We start from the raw sequence: 17485 nt of genomic DNA, 5'->3' as shown, positions 1-17485 counted from the left end.
CCTCTCACCAAGTCAAGAGTTAAAATTTGACTTACTCTTGAATATATATGTATTTAAGTGAAAGTTTATACATTAAACTCAGGACACCTCGTCTCCATCAACACATCCATCATCCTCCAACGAATCGATTAAAGCCTTAAATTATATTAACTTTCTAAGACTATCTCTTAGATTATAAAATAATTATTAACAAAAAGTCGCGTCGTTTTGCACTACCGGTAATTTGTATTCGCTTTTGTTGCTTCGCAATAATACTCCACGCGCTCCACCTGCCTTTTGTTTTCTAATCTGAGGATCACCCATCTCTGTTACATGTTAAAAGTTTTGCGAACATACGATTCTCGTTACTTTAAACGTCGTTTTTTTAGAGAGATTAGTGAAAGTTCATTGTTCGTCGTCGTTTAGACACTCGTTACGCAACAATATTGATGTTTTCGTGTGTTAATGATATATAAATACGAACTTTCATACAACTTTGTTAATCATTCACTTGTCTTATAATATAGCAATGATAGTGTAGATATTCTTTGTCTATACTGATATTTCAAATTCGAACTAACTGGGATAAATTTACTGGACGTATATTGTAAAAAAATGGTATGGAGTTAGCTTAAGCATAATAATATAAATAGGCATTTGTAATGGGGTAAGTTAGGGACTGTAGCATACGAAAACTATCCCAAGGCGTCCGCCGAAGAGACGGAGGATACCGCTGTTTTTTTAGTGGGTATTCTGGTGTACTAGGTCGCACTGGACGTTTGCGGCAACGGCGAGTCCCACATAACCAATTTTTACATGGGACAGACGTAATGCGTTTTTCCAACGAGAAAAGATGGCGTGAAAATTGGTATGCAACTAAGAAAAACTTATAATAACTATACGTCGTAATAGCATGTTGGCAGGCTTTGAAGGAGACCCTTGCAGGTCGACTCAGTTCCGCAAATACGCGATAAGGAAGATTATGTATGACGTCGTAATATAATATATAATTAATAAATAAGGATAAATAAACGGATATTTTAAAAATCCTCAAATACTTTTACTTTACATGTTAAAACATTTTAATTAATAAAAAGGATGGAGTTAGTATTCGTTGATTTACGCATTTAATTATATATGTAACTAATTGTCGACAAAGAGTGAAGAGAGAAACTCAGTAACTCCTGTGTTTCTTGCTAGTTCTTCTCGGTAGAATCTACATTTCGAACCGATTGTAGCTTTAATTTAATTTCATAACGATAAATGATTATTACTAGAAAGTACTCGCAAGAGCCTCTTGAATAAAGTATGTTTTGGGTAATTTGATTGATTTGACTTATCAATTCAATTCCCTCGATCTTATAATCTATTGAAACTGCGATCCAACACGACCGGAATGATCAGGCGCATGACCAACGGATTGGCTCAGGATCAGGCGCGTGACTACTAACCAACTTTCAAACTTCTTGCTACCACTGAGATTTTTTTCAACAGACCGAACCTAGGTTTCAATCCAGGACATCTGGATTTGCAGCTTTATAATATAGCCATTAGAGTCTAGAACAAAGAGGCAATTTACGAAGCCTAATGTTTACCACAATAATATCGCGCTATAACTCATCCAGTTAAGATGTCGATCATTAATATGTCAATAGCTTGACTGACTGACAGAAATTGAAAGCAATAACTCAGCGTCTTTAGACGTTTAGTAACAACAACACGATTTTCCTTTTTGGTCTTAATTTTTTTTTATTGTCTATGTTAAAACTGATTCACATGAAAACTTTTCAGATATTCCTTCATATGTATTTAAATGATTTCGTCCGCCTGTTTATTTATTCGCCTAACTTTTTTAAGGTTTTCGATTGATTCTTTCGATTGACTACTGAATTTGTTTTTTCTTATGACTTAGATTTTATTTTATTTGGTTTGGTCAGTTTGGTATTCATTTTAATATGTAGAAAATACACTAATATTTTTTTAAAAAAACATCTATATCTATGGGTAGAATAAGGTTAGAAAGAGTTTTATTAACCGATTGTGCTGAATTTATTACAACTTACGATAAGAACAAAAATCCCACCACACTATGGTGCTAACCAAAACGAGATTTCACAGCTTTTGACCCTCAATACAAATTTTAGAAAAGAGTAATTATTGAGTTTCTTACCTATTTCTCTCGTTAGAATCCACATTTCGAACATGTAGTAGATTTAGTTTTAATATAAGTTCTGTAAAATGATGATTGAAAAGTACTATTAAAAGCATACTTGAATGTAGTATATTTTTATTTTGAATTATATTATTTTTTCTCTGCTATATTAAAAAGCTGTTCATAAAATATATATTTATATTAACAATATATATGTTACAGATAGAACGCGAAGTGATCCTGTCGTCGGGTGACAAAAGCTCCAAAGTACCAATCTTGCAGGAAGCAAGAAAGAGGGGGCGACTTGGAGCGGTAGCTCCTGACACACCCCCTAAGGCGTTGTCAGCGTGGACACATGCAGAGGTAAAGATTTTTTTAATATCTACAAATAACTAAACTATATCAGGAAAAATATATAATATATACAGAGATAGTAGGGGTAAATGTATGAACATAATAGATAGACAATTATTTAGATAATTCAAATATATATGCAAATTTTTAACTTTGTCGGTTCAAAAATTCAAATTATCTGTAAAAAATACATCGGTAAAGAAGGCATATTATTCGACACAAGATTATATAGATGATAAAAAAGCGTAGAGTTAATGCTTGTTGACTTCCAGGCAGGATATATTACATACATACATACATACATACATAATTGTATTTAACTAACATGACTGTATTTTTAGATGTTGAAAAAGAGTAACTATTGAGTTTCTTTCCGGTTCTGCTCGGTAAAATATACATTCTGAACCGGTGGTAGCTTTACTTATTATATTTTGTTAAATGACGATTCAAAGGTGCTTGTAAAAAAAGCCTACTTTAATAAAGTATATTTTGATTTTGAACTAAATTAAATATATATTTATGGTGAAATTCGAATGAAACGTCCACGGGAACTAACTTTAATAAATATAATTTATAACAACAATCCATCGCTACCCGAGATAAGGACATTAAACAGAATACAGCTATTTCCACGCAAGAAACGGCTACTTTGAGATTAAGCCTTAGACAATTTAATATTAGTTATTATAATTAAATATTATTATAGTTTCAAATATCTGTTCAGCTCCGTCACAAGCCTGTCTTGGCCCACATAGCTCTAATCTATTATTAGACGCGTCTCGAACATAAAACCATGGAAAATGTATAACTATAGGGCAAAGAACTCCATCGTTATGCCTCGCTTGTCGCAGCGCTCGTTAAGCAGGAAGATAAACTGACGGACCACCTAATATACATATGGAGCTCATAAACATATTGCCTTCAGTGATTCTTAAGAAGCTTATCGTTCTGTACGTGGTCGATTTTTATTTGGTTAATTGATTCGTAAATACTTCTAAAATGGACGTAAGATTAATATTTTATTCTTTTTATTAATGTTAAGTTTAACGTTACCAATTTTTTTTTTGGTTTTTTTTATTGATAATGTTGATGTCCTTCTAATAAATTAAAATTACTGGCTAACTGCTTAGAATATATTATCATGATCAAATGTGTACGCGATCAGTGAACTATTTACTTGGTTGTAAGGCTTTGTGCAAGCCCGTCTGGGTAGGTACTCATCAGATATTCTACCGCCTGGCAAAAATACTTAGTATTGTTGTGTTATGGTTGTATAGGTAGGTTGTATAGGTGTACAGGCACAAAGGACGTAACATCTTAACTGCCAAGGTTGGTGGCGCATTGGCGATGACCACCTATATCAGCTAAGTGGTCATTTGCCAAGCCGCCTAAAATAAAAATAAAAATAAAAACTTATAATACAATGGAATAGCAATCCGACACGACCGTAGAGAACTCAGGCGCATGACCAAAGGCTCTACGTGCTTTCTGAGACACGGTATAGTGATCTCTGACCCCCTCAAAACTCCTGTGAATTATTATTATATTACAAAACAATTGACCATCTGACATACCACATAACGGAGAGACACGGATTCGGCTTGTGTATCCAACGTAACCGAACTCCATATTTATCATGCCATAGATAGATTTTAATAAATACGAAAAAGAAAACTCTTATTTCTTTCAATATAAGCACAGTAGGTGGATATAATATTTTTAGTATTTTACAAGTAACTTACATGGTACCAGATTACAGCTGGAATGCCGTTTAATTTTAAAACAACTTAGTAACTAAAAACTTAACTTAAATTGCTATACTGCACTTTGATTATGTTACGTGTAAAACAACTTAGTTCTATGTCTACACTAAAATTTAAGAAAATGTTTTTGACCAATGAGCGTACGGTGTTAGGGTTGGCTGTCAAATAGTACCAACGCATGTTCCGAGATGATATAATGTTAATGTCGCTTATTATCAAGGTGAAAGATCAGATGTTATATTATATTCATCTACACTTTCCATCAGGTGAGATGGAAGACAAACGCCTATTCCATTACAAGTAAAAAAAATAAAAAATTCATACACGACTATTGTAAGGATCTTTTCTTCTTTTTTAAATAAACCTTTAAAACATTAAATTCAACGAAAATTGATATATACATCTTGTCAACTACACGGTTATTTTGGTAAATATTAGCTATACAAAAATATTGAAAGAATAAAACTTATTGTACAAAGCTGTTAAAACGACTTTGAAATCATATTCAACTGACAATAATTATATACGTATAAGTTTCTTATTCCAGCCGCTAGAGATGGCCCAGTGGTTAGAACGCGTGCATCTTAACCGATGATTTCGGGTTCAAGCTCAGGCGAATTTTCATGTGCTTAATTTGTGTCTATAAATCATCTCGTGCTCGGCCCTGAAGGAAAACATCGTAGGGAAACCTCCATGTATCTAATTTCAACGAAATTCTGCCACGTGTGTATTCCACTAACCTGCATTGGAGCAGCGTGGTGGAATATGCTGCAAACCTTCTCCTCAAAGAGAGGCCTTAGCCCGGCAGTGGGAAATTCACGGGCTGCTAATGTAAGTTTAACACACAATAGTTAAACACATAACAATAAGAATGAATCATATGTGATGGCGAGAATAAGGAAAGGGTTAATAATATTACCAGCTACTTAATGAGAGGCACGTATTGCATTGTATTTGGAAATAATTGTCCCATACGACTGGCACCTATTGCAATTGAATAATTTTATTTAATGTTATATATCATCTTCAAATATATACACTTAAATATATTAATTATTGTCTGTTTTAAATCGTTGTTATTATAATTCAACTTTTAAGATTTCATTTTGATTTTATCTTTTATCTAAAAAAATGTATTATGTTATTAGCACTGGTAACATTCATTTATAAATATTCACATCATCATCATCCTACTGCCCTCATCCCAATTCACTCGGGGTCGGTGCAGCATGTCTTCTTCTTCCATACTTCTCTGTCTGACGTCATCTCACAAGTAACATTATTTCCAGCCATATCATCTTTCACACAATCCATCCATCTTTTTTGGTCGTCCCCTTCCTCTATATCCATCCACGTTCATGCTCAAGACCATATATAAATTCATATATATATTCTTAATACCACTACTGTCTACTGCTCAACGTACTCAAACAACTATCTGATTTATAATTTAAAATAAACAGATAACAATTACATAAATTAATTTGAATCAATAATAACTAATAACAAATATGAACTAAAACGACTAACCTATAACACTTGATTCTATGTCTGAAGCACCCAAACTTCGCGCCAATACGAAAACATTTGTGACACGCGACCTTGTGCCCTTTTATTAATAGACTGAGGCCAGTGATCGGCAGACTTACGGTATAGTAGCAAGCTCCATTTTACTGCCAGGTATACTGCTTCACCTGATGTTGGGGAAATGGAGGTTCACTATTCCCATCGAGGATCCAAGGAGTCGAAAAGCATAAAAATTGACTTTCAAAACGTGATCGCAGCATGTCTGCCGTTTTGATATCTTAAAATCGATCACTGGCTCTTAGACTATAATATATTATGCCACAAGGAATTATTGTATTAGGTGGAAAGATTGCTAAGACTACATATCAAGAGACGAAGACAGTCAATACCTCTTTTTCCTCTGTTTATCTACCGATCTGTTTGGTAGCTGTTGACGGGCTTTAGTATTATTAATAAAAAAAAAATTAGAATTAAAAAGAGAATAAAGATTCAACATCCTAATTAATTATCCTCAAATTTGACACCGTTCGAATTTCGACCAATACGCAAACAAATACACTAATTTATAAGTAGATAATAACACAATTGTACCAAATAGAATCAATGCTATTACTTTCACAAAATATCAAGAAAAACTGACCAGCTGAGAAAGGACATACAATAAAATCAGAAGCTTCCAAGTACCAAGAGGTGTTAACGACACTACGCATTTGTATCCATATTTTCTTTGTTTTGTATCGTAATAGGGTTAAGGCGATGAGTCGTTGATATAAAAATTCAATGCGCGATCCGACTTCGTACAGCGAACCGAACCGTTAACACCACGTGTCGCCTTCCTACTGCGATTTTTACTCTGTAAAGTTAATGCGTAAATATATATTAAAAAACAAACTGATTAATTGATAATTATAAAACACGATATTATTATACACAAATAAACGAGGAAAACAAATGACTTTCCTATTTGAAATCGGTAAATATATTTTTGGTAATAGGAAGACTCGTGAACAAGTAACCACGTGGTTTAAATTCATATATTAAGTCATGATTTTTATTTACAACAATTACGAATATTTCTCAACGTTATCTGGGATCCTCTTGTAAAGGCGTACGCATTAACTTGTAACTTGTTTTAGTAAAAGCAAAGATTCTGATGATTGTATCATATAACTGAATGCTATTTTGGTCGTGTGACTAAAATACTGAAATATATGATGACTTCGCCTTGTCGAGTTTATTTCGTTGGTTTCTTTTCGAACCGGTGTAAAAATTTTTACAATAACAAAGTGCAAATATTACACTTGACTTTGTTGAATAATTATATTTGAAATAAAGTTTGATATATTTTTTCACATCTATATTGAGAACCAATGGTGACTCTTTATTTAAATTGTGAAATTTAAATATCAAGCAATTAGAAAAATCAGTCATTTTAATTAAATTTCTTTTCGTTGTCCCGTGTAATACCAGTACTTCCACCGTAAAACACCAAAACGTTCTATAACTGTGTTCCAGTTTGAATGGTGAGTGAGCCAGTCTAATAACAGGCACAAGAGACATAGTAATTAACAACGTGATCAGCGGCGTATTGATGGTTTAAGAAATAATTTTATTATTTTCATATTGACACAGTAAGTGATCACATTCTATGCCGAATTGTGACCACTTATCATTAAGAAGCCGATTAGCTTGACTTTTTAAAACAGATTCCAATAAAAAGAGAGCCTTTATCCTAAAATTAGCATTTTTATATTTCCGTCATAGTGTTCAAAGCACGATAGTATTTGGCGCGACTTGAACATTTAATCGCATTTATTAGTGAAAGTTGCCGATAGAGTCTCGTATCGAATCAAAATTATCTATGCGTGTACAATATACATCGATATGAACGTAATTCGCTTTCATCTGCTACTATAGTATAAAATTTACACTGCGATGGCACAGTGGCTAGAATGGTTGACACTTAACCGAACATTTCGTGACCTACCTGGGCAAGGTACACTCAGCTCCGAATTTCGCTAGGAATCAATCTGTAGGATACACACACAAAAATATATATTCGACACCCTTTAGTTCAGACAGACAGTTTTTTAGTTCAGTTTGGACAGTTACGGTCTGCAATATTTAATTAAGATGACCTTTTTTTCGTTTTTGCATAATTAACGTCGCATTCTAGCTTGTAGCATTAAAAAGTAACAATAATTATGGATTTGTATTCCAAAGGTGCTGACTGTAAATTCGATTCGGCGTAACGGAGCCGCACGCCAGTCTACGATGCACTTATTAAACTAGTATACTCGGTGTTCGTTTCACAAGCGAACGCATCCGTTCGGAGTTTTAAAAAAGATTTTTTTTAAATGTACACATTTTTGTTACCGTTTTATATTCGCCGCGTAGAGGACGTCACGTATCTATAGTGTTTAATATTTAAATTACGAAGTTAGTGTTTAATATTGTTTTGTTTTATATTAGTGTGAGTTTTGAAATTTTTCGATTTTAAAAGATTAACTTTACTATAAATGAAAACCTGTGTTCAAAATGTGAACTAAAGTGAATATTTTGAAGACAAAATGGTAGAATTTACAGTGGAAAACGTAGGTATAATTTTTATTGATCTTTTATTTAAATAAAGTTGAATTTTCGTTGAGAGAAAATAGAATTTCGGGAGCTTAGAATATCAAAGAAATTTAAATAAATTAGTTAATATATGGGAAAATAAAAATTAGCATCGTTGACACGAACTTTCCAGACAAGATAATACGTTTCTAAAATAATTATCTAAGTGTGAGAAAGAGTAAGAAACATTCATTAATATTTATTTCCTTTTAAAAAAAATATTTGTCGTGAGAAATTGTTAAAATCTACAAATATATAATCTATATAATTTTTAATACATAATACATTGCATTCATTTTATTAAACCATATATTGTGAAGTTGTGAAGTTCATTTATTTTATACTTCACAATGTATATAACAACTTTTTATTTTGACTCCGCCTATACCAATACAATTATGAGTCATATAACTCATGCTCTCAAAAGCCTGGAAGTAATCTGTTATAATCATAAGGCCATATATATTAGTGTTCTTTTGTGTTGAATAATATTAATAATAATAATTTTAAAAACATTTTCAGTACATTAGATGTTGAAACTCTAAGCTACCTAAACTTAATTAATCATAGATCATTAACTTATTATGTAATTCTAACAAAATTTAATTTTTCGGTCTTTCTATTTATTTATATGTTTGATGCATTGCAATTAAGGCGAAAGTTTGAAATGGTAAATTTATGGAATCGAATATATAATATACTTGCTAAGGTGATACAACAAATACAGCGTGATCGAGACAGGCTCTTCTAAACATAAATCCTAATACAAACATCTATGTAATTATAAATAGATAATATAATCTAATAAAACATGATTTAAACATTGTAACTGTAAAATTCGAATATGATTGTGTCTGGCAATAAAAACATGCAGATTACTAAAAAACAAACACAATCAAAACGACGACCTCCGTGGTCGAGTAGTGTGTACACCGGTTTTCATGGGTACGCCACTCCGAGGTCTCGAGTTCGATTCCCGGCCGAGTCGATGTAGAAAAAGTTCATTAGTTTTCTATGTTGTCTTGGGTCTGGGCGTTTGTGGTACCGTTGTTACTTCTGATTTTCCATAACACAAGTGCTTTAGCTACTCAAATCGGGTCAGAGTAATGTATGTGATATTGTCCAATATTTATTTTATTATTCAAATAAAAGAAATTGAAATCAAGATAACAAAACACTTTATTAATCATATCACTAAAGTACTATCTCGAAATATAATCACATTGTATAACAAAATAATTCGCGGCAGACGCCAAACGTCGCAACCTGTATAATGTACAGTTCAACGCCATTATTCCTACATCGCATTGTTGTAACATTCCCATTACCTCGCGTAACACATTCGTTTCTTTCACTTCAAAGCCTTCAATCGTTGAAACGAGGCAACGATCGTCCAGTGACCATTTTAAACTTAACATGATCACAATGCTATCGATTTGGAATGTAGATTCAACCGAAAATAACCCGCAAGATTACTAGTATAATTAGTCACTAGAATACAATTTAATTATTATTTAACCTGAATAAAAATCAACGAATAGTATCTTTAGATAATACCGTAACAATGAACTTTAACAGTAGATCGTTAGTATAGGATTTAATGTCATTGAATGTGGATTCAAATCTGGATGAGGTCAGAAAAAAGATTTTAAATTTTCCGTCGGGAATATCAGACTTACCATCATCAGTGGTTTCTGCACTATAATAATAAGAAGTGTACAATTGTCTAGTGTATCTTGCGAATGTCTGCCGGTGCCTAAATTGTTTACATTTTTTGCCCCAAAGTGTCTTTGATGTTCACACAGACTGGCGTAGCACTAACGATATAATTTGAAAAATCTACAATACGTTTCTATTATTATCACATCTGTGGTTATCATGACATTAAATACGTTGTTTATATAATTTTCCGCAGAATCAACAAGCAGGACCGTCTGGTGATTTCAGACAATACGAACAAAACTACGGGTACACGATGAATCAAAACCAAAATCCAAACCAAGGCGCTATAGCGAGAAACGTACAAAATTATGATTCCCCAAAACCGCCGATACCCGCCAAAAATGCATATAAAACCGATAGCCAAAATAACTCACACATAACAGTCACGGTTGAAACCGGTAAAGATAGTACAAGAGATGCCCCGAAAAGTAATAAATCAGTTAGCAAAACTTACCACACACTAAAGGACATGATATCGAGTAGATTCAAAAAAGATGGCAACGAGGGTGAGAAGAACAATGATGAAGCTAGACTTAACAATATCGAAGAAAGAAAAAGGCCTGAACCGGAGCAAGTCACTCCAAGAGAAACTCCAAGGAAAGTAGAACAAGGGATATACGGGAGACCGATGCCACAAAATCGACCAGATATGCAATACAGTCATGGCATGACAAATAACATGGCGTACCCGAGTCCATCACCACATAGGTAAGATTTAGCTTGGCACTAATGTTAATCTAGCAATTTCTATTTAGAATCCAGCGTTGCATAATATTTTATAATTTCCTTGTGAAACATGACATAATCACGTAGTAGAAATTTAATCACAGCTTTCACATGGGAATTAAAATTTCTTTAAGCGTGGTTTTAAATAGAACTATTAAGTGGTGCCATCAACTTCGTTTACTTCTCCAATGCGTTGATGATCGAGTATTTATAAATATATATTCGTAACGTTTAAAATAATTTTATTCAGCATAGTGTTTGATACGTAAATAAAAAGAAATATTTCTAGTAGTACTATTGTTTTAATGTGATGCCGCCTGATAGTAATCTAAATTCTAGAATTTAGATTACTTTTTTATTAATTTAGATTATTTTCAAAGCACACCACGGATAACACTTTTGTTGAATAACAATGAACAAAGAAAAATAAAATAAAGGTATTGAAAGCTATTAAAAATATGTTACAATAACTTTCAGGCAATTAATACATCAGCAACAGCAGCTAGTGCAACAGCAGATGATGCTGAATCATCAGGCAAGATCGCAAGAGATGCTGACGTCTCCTCATAGGCCACAAGCTCTCGGTGCAGATGCCCTCTATCAACAATATGGACCTCCGGGTCGAAGAAGTGCAATGTACCAACGAGATATGGATGTGAGATCGATGGCAAACTTCACGTCTTTGAAAACTGGTCCTCAGCCACAGGTATGAATTTAATGAATCACATGATTTCATTTTCATAGTCACTGATTATTTTTAAACTTTAGAACTAAATAATCTTTCGTACTATAAACGAGTTTAATTAACCTGTTAAATAATAAACATCATCAATCAAAGTTTCCATTGCAACCAATCATTCGTTACCATATTATTCGTAATTCGTATATTGTGAGAATATGAAGTGTTCAGAACATACAAAAGGGCAATCAGATTTGATTGCTTATGCGCAAGCAACGTTAGTTTCAGGTGTTCTTAATTAAGTAATTAATATATAGCTTAACGGGGGTTACAAATCAAATAAACTATAATTACAAAATGCAATACAATCCAAATGTCATAGAACAGAATCAAAAAATTACAGCAATAATTCTCGCCTTTCTTAAGACTGTTTCTCACTGCTGCAACAAAGCACAATGATTCCCAACAATTACAATTTCCCACGGAGCACGCAATTAAAATAACAAGTACATATTTTATGATGCGAGCGTGATATCGTGGATCTAAATTTTTACCTCCGTATTGTCCGTAACGTAATGAATTTATCGAATCATTGTTGTTTAAATCAATCTCAAAACTATTGTCACTTATCCATTTCTTAACTTGTATTATGTAATTTTAGATATTGCAGATATTCTAGTTCTTAGCGGTTATTTAAATTATTAATAAAAAGTCACCGGCTAAAAAATAATTTTGTTAATTAGAATACTATTGATAGTTGTAAGTTAGGCGTATATCAGACAAAAAAGTTTTTTTTTATCAAAGATATAATATAGCATATCCGATGTTATAACACTCCATATACATTTTTATATGTTTCTGTCGTGACCGAGTACCATAGAAAAGAGCTTTATTGTGTAAATCTGACTACGTAACTGTTTTATAGGTTGTAATATAATTTTATTTTAGGGTGTGATATCTTTCAAAGTTGCGAAACAAAACAATAAATATAACTAGTACAAATAGAGTTTTCTTTTACAGTTTGACATCTCACATTCAAGATTAGATCTCAGAAGTCCTCAACAATTAGAGAGGGAAGTTATACGTCAAAGAGGCTTAGTAGAAGGCAGAAGAGCTGCTTCCCATCCTCACCTCTTAGATGATCCTCATCCTAGACAAGAGATCACAGCACCACAAATCCATGATCGATCCAGGAGAAATTCCCATGGCAATCTTCTAGATGGTATGCCAAATGAAAACGGACCAACAAGAAATATCGAGGAACGAGAGTCAGATGATGGAGGATTTCGAATGAGGCTTGCAGCACAAGGTCGGTCTAGTTTCGAAGAACGAATACGTACAAGTAGACGGTCAATTGATTCACCGAGACAAGAACGGGCACATGAAATGTATAGAAGAACGCCAGATAGTCATAAGGAATCGAGGCGGACGCCTGATTCATTAGGCAAACGACAGAAAGAAGAAGCTTCAACATCTGGTGAAATGTTAGAAAGAAATGACGAAAGTGCAAGTCAGAAATCCGTGGACAGTGTATATAACTCGAGTAGTAAAGCTGAAGTATATAACCCACAACCGTCTTCGTCAAGACAAACACCTAATAGAATCGAAGATTTAAAAGCACATGGAAAAAAAGGTGCAAGTGGATCGGGCGCTAGTTCAGGTGAGAACCCTTTTTGGAGTGAAAACAAAATATAAATCCAAATAAACATAATTATATCTTGTTATTACAATATTTATTACTGTGTGTTGAATTAAGGAATATACTATGCATATTAAACTTTAATGACAAAAATATTCGCATTTGTCAGATTACGACAAAAATGGTGGTCAGTCATCAAACGTTGACTCTGGTAGAGGTAGCGTGGCTTATTCCAGCGGGAGACGACCTGACGCCAGCCTTCATGACACATCTGCTGATTCAGATGCTGTAGGGTCCAGGGTTCAACCTCAGCCTGGACCTAGTCAGCAAAATCCTGGACCCGGTATGATGTTTATTTAAGAATTAATAATTTACTACGTGTAAAGAACGCATGGACAATTTTATATTACAAAGAGATAGACGTAGATTATAAAGTTTTAGGATATACAAATGGCCTTTGTTTGAATCTATATAAAGCACATACATTTATCAATTTGATATGCTATTCATTTATTTATATTTATCTACAGCAGGAGAAAACGAATGGGCAGATTTAGTGGAATGCGAGCTTCGACAGATACTAGAACCCAAGTTATCCAGTATGCGACTCGATAGCTCAGCCAGCTCTGACGGCTCTATGACACCTCCCCTCCCACCACAGTCGCCGTCTTCAGATTTACATAAAAGAAATAGGTAGGATAATTATTTAAATATAATTTTAGGGTGAGTTGAATGATCTAAACAGATCAAAATAAGATATCTATTGAAACTTTACTTTAACATATTTTTATAGTTAGAATAAATCTTAATTTTTAAAAACTTTTAAAATTATTCACAACTATTAATGTTTTTAATAACGAATGTTTAATAAATGTACCTTTATGAAAATATGAAAGGAATCATCAAATTCAAAAATGAAAATATTATATAGCTTAAAATAGTGTGCAACATGGCTTAAATTTTTTCCATATTCTGGAAATTCTGAGTTTGAAAGTTTTTTTATAGGCTTTAACAAACGCTAGTGACAATCGTTGCAGAACCTTGGATGGTTTCCTTGTAAATTTCATTATTTATGTTTTGATTCAATTTTATGATTTGACCATCAGCTCGTGATAAAATTTAGTACCGTTTGGATTTTTTACAAGCAAATGTTTTCAATTTCCAATTATTAAGTTCTTTTTACTGTTTTCAGTCTTCCTGGTAGATCTGAATATCCTGATGAACGACGTCGAGGAAGGGAATCACCGCGCTGGCATTCACACAAGAAACACTCTTCCAAACGTGATCATCATTATAAGAAACACTGTAAGTTTGATTTGTATAATTTGCTTCTAAATTACTGAATATTAATTAAAATGTTTACTGATATTTGAAATAAATCTTAGTCAAAATACGTTTTCTGTATTCAACCCCTAAATAAAAATACTAAGTATTGTCATGTTCCGGTTTGCAGGATGAATGAGCCAGTTGCCTGTATTTAAAGTACAACATAATATCAAAGATTCCAAGATTAACGCTAATTCAAACAAAGTCAATAGGCGGCTATGACCACTTACCATCACATAGGCCTTTTGATATCCGACAGATTATATCATATTATATCATATAATAGATAATATTTTTGTAATTTCCTGTTTCAGTATTCGGGTTAGACACGACAGATATGACTTCAACCACGACTCGAAGCCTGGACCTCTCGTCTCTCCTGGACGGGCGGACGGACAGCGACGCCTCGACGGGAGACGCGCGCGCCATCCGAAGGCAGCTGCGGGGACTCGAGAACATGTACGCGGAGGTGCTGCAGTTGCTGGGAGTTAGGAAACCAGCAAGTCTAGCCAAACATCCTACATGGGAAGCTAGGTAAACATTTTGGTCTCGTTTAATTAGCTCAAGGCTTCGTGTATAATTTTATCATGAGACCTATAGCGGTATAATCGACAAAATTTAAGTTTTAGGCAAAATAAATAATAAATAAAATTTGTGGTACAACATGTTTCGGAGGAGATTTTTATTGATGCAGCGTTATAAAATTAAACATCGACCTACTTTTCAGACTTTTCATTCCCATACGAAATGTCTGCATTTCAGGTTATCATCGAAGCGTCGGTACGGCAGCATGTCCTCCCTCCCATCGAGTTCCGTCAGCAGTCGACCAGTTCGCGACAAGCGGAGAAGCTCCAACGAGCAAAGAAAGAAACACGATCTCAAGGTACTCATATTAACAATTGTGCTCGTCGATAAAAACAGTAAAGCATTTCGAGGGAACCAGAATCGAACTTTAATTTCACAAATCCATCAATAAAGCAATTTTATATAAATGATGCGAATGAGTCGTAAATGGACACGAGACCCAACTAACAAATAGTTTACGGTCTATTACGATTAACAGCAGTGACTGCGAGAACGTCTTTATTAATATCGTATCTCAAAGATCACTCGCAACGTCCCGCTCCGCACGCTCCGCAGGGCATCAACAAGCGCTTCCAGCGGCTGGAGTCGCACGTGGTGACGCTGGCGCGCTCGGTGGCGCACCTCTCCAGCGAGATGCGCACGCACCACCTCGTGCTGCAGGAGATGGACACCATCCGCGCCGAGCTCGCCGCGCTGCGCCACCTGTACCGGTGAGTGTGCCGCCGCCACCACTGCCACCATAAATCACAAGCTGTAGTAGGAACTTGTTTGTTTTTCTGCTTCTAATGAATATATTATTATTTAAAATATCTATGTTGCATTCGCAGATCTCAGCAGTACGTCAGATCCGGGCACAGCAGACATCTGGACCCGTACTCCTTCAGCAATCCCGACAGGGTCAAACGTCTGACCAAGTTCTTCGGAGACGAGCCTCCCTTGATGCGACTGTTCCTGAAGAAATTGGGATACGAGGTGAGTTTTACCAAACCGATGAAGAATTTAAAGTCGAGCTGGTCATAATGAGAAATAAGGACCCAGCTTTTTAGCCTAGAAGTACAACGTATGCAGAATATTACTTTACTTTTTTAATTAACAATATTGCCGGCATATTGTATAATAACAATACAATGTAGATTTGAATTCAATCGACGATCACCCACACACGACTTCCGGTCTACCGGCGCACCCGTGGTGTCATCGACCCGCTCACGAAGTGTCTGGTTGCAGAAATACGCGGCGCTGCTGGAGAAGGAGAAGGTGGGCGCGGCGGAGCTGCCGTACGTGGGCGAGGACCGCCTGCGCGCGCTGGGCGTGCCGCTCGGGCCGCGCATGCGCATCCTCAAGGAGGCCGGTCTGCACCACGACCTGCAGCGCGACCTCCGCGACCCTCGCGACCCCCGCGACCCCCGCGACGACCACAACACCACCACCACGCTCGCCATCGTGTGACGGCCTGTCGCCAGCCCTCCGGCGGGGACTCCTCCGCGCTTCGAACATATTGACATATGAACTATCGTCGTCAAAAATTAAACACGATCAAATATTATATCTATAAGTCTGTGTAAATCTTGATACTGTTGTTTGTGGTAGCTGAATATTTAACTCGTTTATACGTTGGTTCGTTTGAACTTTAAACAGAGTTTATGATAAATTACTTTTGTAAGCAGGCTGACGGGCTAACGGGCCACCTGACGGTAAGTGATCACCACCGTGCATAGCCATTAACGCTTTAGGAAATATTAACTCACTCACCCAAACTGGAAAACAACAATTCTAAGTATTTCTGTTCAGCAGTAGGAATATCTCAATTTTTGTAGCCATGATAATTTTTGTGGCAATAAATATTTTTGATTATTAAAGTTATCTTAATTCGTATTCAAACAACCAAATTATTATTGGAGTAGTCTATACACTTAAGCGAAGCTGTTAGTAAATACGAACTTACAATGCTTATGTGCAATCGGATAAATATAATAACTGTGTTTATATTATACAAATAAAGTGAATTGTAAGGAAATATACATATAACTTTATATATATTCCTGTTTAAATATGACACGAATACAAAAACAAGGTGTTCTTTTAATCTTATTGTCAAGTGATGCATCTTCAAATCTTAACTTTATGTCTGTAGCGTAGAGATTAAAATTGACTGCTCTTTAATTTAATTAGGTTTATTTTTTGTTCATAACTTGTAAATATTTAGTTCGCTCATTAGTACAGTATAGATAAATACATACTAAATGTTCATAATAACTTAATTAGTGATCGTAATTATAATAATTATACGTTACTTGAATTAAGCCACTACTTATCATAAATAAATTTTTGTTTGTTATTATTTTTAATTTATATTTAAGTTAAAAAAAACCTTTCGACTTTTTTTTAAAAGTTTATATATTAAAGTATTTTTTTTA

The 17485-nt window shown here is 34.6% G+C and overlaps 1 protein-coding gene across 6 annotated transcripts in view; it reads left to right on the top strand.

Annotated features, from left to right (window-relative positions):
• LOC113396510 (uncharacterized) overlaps positions 1–16818 on the top strand; it is a 70399-nt gene extending 53581 nt beyond the window's left edge. For 4 of the 6 annotated variants that reach the window (XM_064217131.1, XM_064217133.1, XM_064217128.1 and 1 more), the window contains 12 exons: positions 2354–2494; positions 10307–10821; positions 11317–11545; positions 12539–13178; positions 13327–13500; positions 13688–13850; positions 14350–14462; positions 14798–15017; positions 15246–15366; positions 15624–15778; positions 15896–16040; positions 16296–16818. In XM_064217131.1, coding sequence (XP_064073201.1) covers positions 2354–2494; positions 10307–10821; positions 11317–11545; positions 12539–13178; positions 13327–13500; positions 13688–13850; positions 14350–14462; positions 14798–15017; positions 15246–15366; positions 15624–15778; positions 15896–16040; positions 16296–16517 — 2838 coding nt within the window. In that variant the 3' untranslated portion in view covers positions 16518–16818. The remainder of the gene's footprint in view (positions 1–2353; positions 2495–10306; positions 10822–11316; positions 11546–12538; positions 13179–13326; positions 13501–13687; positions 13851–14349; positions 14463–14797; positions 15018–15245; positions 15367–15623; positions 15779–15895; positions 16041–16295) is intronic. The other 2 variants (XM_064217130.1, XM_064217129.1) reach the window with 2 other exon arrangements.
• The last annotated feature ends 667 nt before the right edge of the window (positions 16819–17485 follow it).

The sequence above is a fragment of the Vanessa tameamea genome, chromosome 15 (assembly GCF_037043105.1).
Source record: "Vanessa tameamea isolate UH-Manoa-2023 chromosome 15, ilVanTame1 primary haplotype, whole genome shotgun sequence".
Lineage (NCBI taxonomy): Eukaryota > Metazoa > Arthropoda > Insecta > Lepidoptera > Nymphalidae > Vanessa > Vanessa tameamea.
The sequence above is the reverse complement of the archived record's forward strand: the minus strand, read 5'-3'. Positions and strand labels throughout refer to the sequence as shown.